This window comes from Montipora foliosa, chromosome 8 (genome assembly GCF_036669935.1).
Source record: "Montipora foliosa isolate CH-2021 chromosome 8, ASM3666993v2, whole genome shotgun sequence".
NCBI classification, from domain to species: Eukaryota; Metazoa; Cnidaria; class Anthozoa; order Scleractinia; family Acroporidae; genus Montipora; species Montipora foliosa.
Window position 1 is genome coordinate 3,510,579 of NC_090876.1, and position 5,000 is coordinate 3,515,578.

The 5,000-nt window shown below is 38.5% G+C and overlaps 1 protein-coding gene across 1 annotated transcript in view; it reads right to left on the reverse strand.

Annotated features, from left to right (window-relative positions):
- LOC138012888 (MICAL-like protein 2) overlaps nucleotides 1–5,000 on the reverse strand; it is a 6,864-nt gene that overhangs the window by 954 nt on the left and 910 nt on the right. The window contains exons 2-5 of the mRNA XM_068859822.1: nucleotides 2,315–2,363; nucleotides 1,172–1,316; nucleotides 797–826; nucleotides 1–370 (exon numbers count right to left, since the gene is read on the reverse strand). The exon at nucleotides 1–370 is cut by the window's left edge and continues 954 nt beyond it. Coding sequence (XP_068715923.1) covers nucleotides 264–370; nucleotides 797–826; nucleotides 1,172–1,316; nucleotides 2,315–2,363 — 331 coding nt within the window. The 3' untranslated portion in view covers nucleotides 1–263. The remainder of the gene's footprint in view (nucleotides 371–796; nucleotides 827–1,171; nucleotides 1,317–2,314; nucleotides 2,364–5,000) is intronic.

Here is a 5,000-nt window from a genome sequence, read left to right on the forward strand (position 1 = left end):
TTCAAGTATAAGATTATTTCAAATGATGCGTTTGTCACCGCTGTTTGTGTGCTATTTCTGATAAAATTGATTCAAGTTAATGAAAGTGAAGATAGAATAGTACAATGATCCTTGAAAGATATTCTCACAAATTTTGCTTTTCGAAAACCAAAGACCTGAAAAAATATCTTACAGTAAGATGACAACTTCTGATCACGGGGCGTAAAACGTCACAGAGATTATTATTTCTGACATAGGCCCTTCATTTTCGCTCTAGTACATTTTCAAGCAAAATTGTTGTTGTCATCTATTATCTCGCCTTGTTTGATTTTAAAACGGCGCTTGTATTCTTCATCTGCCAGAATATCAAATAGACGTCGTCGCGGTTTTCCTTTAAAAGTCATAAAAACACAACATTAATTACCTTTATACGTTTCGTCGGTGGTTGGCTAAGGGAAAATTTCAGGGTTTTGATACAATTTGGAGTGTTGTCAAGTGACGTCACGACGGCGATGGGTTCCTAAGCAACAGAACGGCGCCCATATTGGTGTACCCAACTAATCCTCCGGGAATTAAGCTCTATTATCATGCAAATATTTTCTTTTGTTTCGGTGGAAAAACAAGATTACTGATCACGGGATTGAAAACACTCTACAGGTGGTTTGCAACCAATCTCCAGGAGACACAGATAACACTACTGCAATGACACAATCGCTGGCCGGGTGGACAAACAAAAAGAGAAAACGAGAGATCTTTTGTTTTCGTCCACTAACATGGAGGCGATACCGTTGCGTGGAAACCAACTATACACACTTGCCTTTTTTGTTGCTGGTATTAGTCTTGTCCTCTGACATTATGAAAAGAAAAAAAGAGGTCGACTATTATCCACTTTAAAAGTAAGAATAAAAATAGAGAGACAGAGAAATGGAGGTAGGGGCGTTTGCTGGGATTTGCAAACTTCACAAAATTCGTTTTCTATTTTCATCAGTCTCCTTAAAAATGAAGGAAATTTCCCAAACGTTGGCATCAACACAGCTCCTAAGTCGCAAAGGACGCCTATGTTAAAGCTATTGTTTCATAAAACAAGGGAGCGTATACATAATTAAATAGGGACCTGTGAGGATATCTTGCCCTCGACTTATTCTATGGCAAATAATCATGACATCAGCCATGGCTCCTGTAAGCTTTATACCTGAATTCTGATGATTGTTGAGATGACAATACAGTGAAGATACGTAGGTCATGATGCTTAACTCATCCGGGACCTCCATAGAAGTCAAATCTTGTGGGTCCAGCAAGGCCGGGATACCAAGCTGTTCCTCTGCAACCTTAAAAGCCTTGCAAAGAAAAATTCATTTTCTCGTTAATCAACACAGTTTTTTCAATTAACTGTGAACTACTAAACCTCTTTATCAGCGAGATTTGGTTTTTGATGATAACGACCCAATATCCAGGTCTTCCCATGACTATAAAGCATTTGCTCTGCTTCATGTCTCTTTTAAGGAGATCAGTTACAGTTTCATTTACCTTCTGTTTTTTCATAAGTTATGCGTACATATGCACGTGCGTAAGACAACATTTAAAAGAAACTGGTCTCTAGAGTAACATCACGTGGTCTGAAATGGGGAACAAAACGTGCCTTGCGACTGTTAGAAATGGGTCAAGTCCTTAAATAGCGTCACAGTTTTTTCTGGAACCTAGGCCTAGGAAATCTCGGAACAAAGGCATGCTCTCTTTTCTTTGATATGAGGGGAGAGTTTGAATTTAAGATTAAATTGCAAGCAAAAGAATCAATTAATGTGGCAAAAGTAACTTGTCTACCACAGGGACCTTAAAAAAAGCTTTAGCTTGTACGTTGTGTTTCTCAGACCAGGTGATGTTACTCTTGGGAACAGTTTCTTTCAAATGGCGTCTGTTTGCACGTGCTTAAGTATGAATAACTAATGAAAAATCAAAAGGTAAATTCCCTTGGGAACATCACGTGGTCTGAAATAAGAAAAGAAAACGTTCAAGCTTCCGAGGTCCATTGTGAGGAGAATTTATGTACCGATCACTCCTGCAAGTCCAAAACGTAAGGTTCTCAATCTGCTTAGGGCGGACAATTAATTTTTATCACCTCAGTCAGTACTACCAAACTCTCGTGTCTCAAGCACCCATGCATCGACGCATAACCACACTTTCTGTAGAGACTAACTCCATTTTCTATAAACTAAAGCAGTTTTAACGTCATATGATGAATAGACTATCTTTCTCTTGGCTTAGTCGCGACAAAAATTGCTGCCCGTCAGATAATTTTGAAAGAAATGAAAATTCATGAAAGAAGTATTCCACTTACAAGCTCATTGTTTTGAATCATATTCTCCTTGTTGAGGCTCTTAAAATCACTGAAAAGTAATGATGTCAGTACCTTTTACAGTGGATGAAAATAACGGATAAAGAGCGCTATGAACAAAGAGGGAAAAAACATGAATAGGTACTATGGTTGCCGAAATGTGTCAATTATTCGATGTCGCGTATATGCGTTTGATCATTTCGACATATTGACAATAAAATTCAAATATATTTGAGTTTGTTCAATACAGTCGATAAACTTGTAGCAAAATTCAATAAATCCGCCTTGATACGCATTCGATTCTCTCCTCCATTTATGAAACAATTCAAGCAATATTCATTCGATAATTTAAGCAATATTCATTCGATGATTCCAGCAAAATTCATTCGATAATTCAACAAATATTCATTCGGTAGCCTCGCAGCTCCTACAAGGTCTCACCTGATTGGAGACCACCCTTGAAGTTTAACAAAAGAACAAATAACAGAAACAATGGCCCTTTTGTTTTAGGCCAAGGGTAACAGAAACAATGAATGAAGGGGTAGTTTCTAAAGAAACTGTGGTGCTGCGTCGGTGGGGAAGTAGTATACAAAAATTTGGTTTATCAACGGAGTTGATAATGTAAATTGACCACCGTACAGAGATTCTAAAAGCTGACGTTTCGAGCGTTAGCCCTTCGTCAGAGCGAATCGTCAGAGCGGATTCGCTCTGACGAAGGGCTAACGCTCGAAACGTCAGCTTTTAGAATCTCTGTACGGTGGTCAATTTACATTATCAACTCCGTTGATAAACCAAATTTTTGTAACAGAAACAATGGCCCTTTTGTTTTAGGCCTAGGGTCCATTGTTTCTGTTATTTGTTCTTTTGTTAAACCTCAAGGGTGGTCTCCAATCAGGTGAGACCTTGTAAGAGCTGCGAGGTGACCCTATTCATTCGATGATTCGAACAAAATTCATTCGATAATGCACGTGACCTATCTTCCATATTTGGGTAGAAAGCTTGGCTACTGAGTTTACCGTGGCGGAAAAAATTGAATGGGAGCCTTTGGCACTAAGCCTGCTCAATGTACTGGATAAATTTGAAATAGATTCTGAAGAGGTAACATATCCTATCGCAGCCAATGTTGAAATGGCTCTTTCTGTTATTCTTGTCATGGCAGATACTATTAATGATGAACGACAGTCTCTGATATTACCGCGGCCCAACGAAATGCAGTATTGTCAGGATCCACTCTTGTTAGACTTGACCTTACTCCGTCACGTTGAACTCGTAGTCCCAGGGATCTTAGGTGCCCCATTAGGTAGGATTGACCTGTGGTGAGTCCATGCCAGGAAATATAGTCTTCTATAATAACATGATCAAGTTCTGCATCACTGAGTTATGTCTGAAAACTTACTAAGACCTTCAAGACCATGATCTGTCACACATCTCAGTGTGAAGCGTAGAACGAGAAACATTTAACATTTTAGCAATGCGAGTCCAAGTGAACCCAAGCCCCCTCAATTCTTCCAAAATAGCTGGTGATATATCGAAGGATGGTTTCCCGGGTACGCTCCTTTTACAAGAGGGCTTCCCTAAATCCACAGCACTGGTTTTCCTTCTCTCAGTCTCAACCAGTTGTTGCTACCAGTATCGATGAATTTCGCAAAAACACTCACCAAGCTCAAGAAACAAAGACTGTCGTTCATCATTAATAGTATTTGCTATGACAAGAAGAACAGAAAGAGCCATTTCAACGCCATTAAATACATTGGCTGCGATAGGATAGGTTACCTCTTCAGAATCTATTTCACATTTATCTAGTACATTGAGCAGGCTTAGCGCCAAAGGCTCCCTCAATTTGTTCTGCCATTTTGTAAACTCAGTTGCCAAGCCTTCTATTCAAATATGGAAGATAGGATAGTCACGTGCATTATCGAATGAATTTTGTTCGAATCATCGAATGAATATTTCTTGAATTATCGAATGAATTTTGCTGAAATCATCGAATGAATATGGCTTGAATTGTTTCATAAATGGAGGAGAGAATCGAATGCGTATCATGGCAAACTTATCGAATTTTGCTACAAGTTGATCGAATGTATTAAACAAATTCAAAATATATTTGAATTTTATTTTCAATATGTGGAAATTATGAAACGCATATACGCGAAATCGAATATTGATACATTTCGGCAACCATATTATAGGTACAGTACATAAGTTTAGTAAGTTGAGATTACTGCCTTCTTGTGAGTTGTGACAGAGCGAAAACTTCCAGAGATCAACATTGAATTTCTCCTTATGATCATGATCAATTCAATATCACACGAGCAGATGGTAAGACCTCTTCATGGACAATGTTTCGCTTTGGATCAGATGTGAGCTTGGATTTCAAAACAATTGTCTGAACGCTTCGTTTTTGTTTTGCCATACTGTAAAAATATTTTCACTTAAAAGTACCCTTTGACTCTGAGCAAGAAAATTGACGGGAACCCAATACATGTTCTTTTAACAGGGGATTAATGCATGTTGTCAGCTCTTCGGCACAACAAACACTTGTCGAAACAGAATTTATCTCATGGTTTTGTAGTTTTAATTAGTCAGCCTACGATTATCACAGCTAAGCCATGATCTTCTACTTTAAGAATGGAGGACAGCCAGTGTGATATGTTGCAAAACCCCTTTCTTCCTTCCGCTTTAAAGAGCT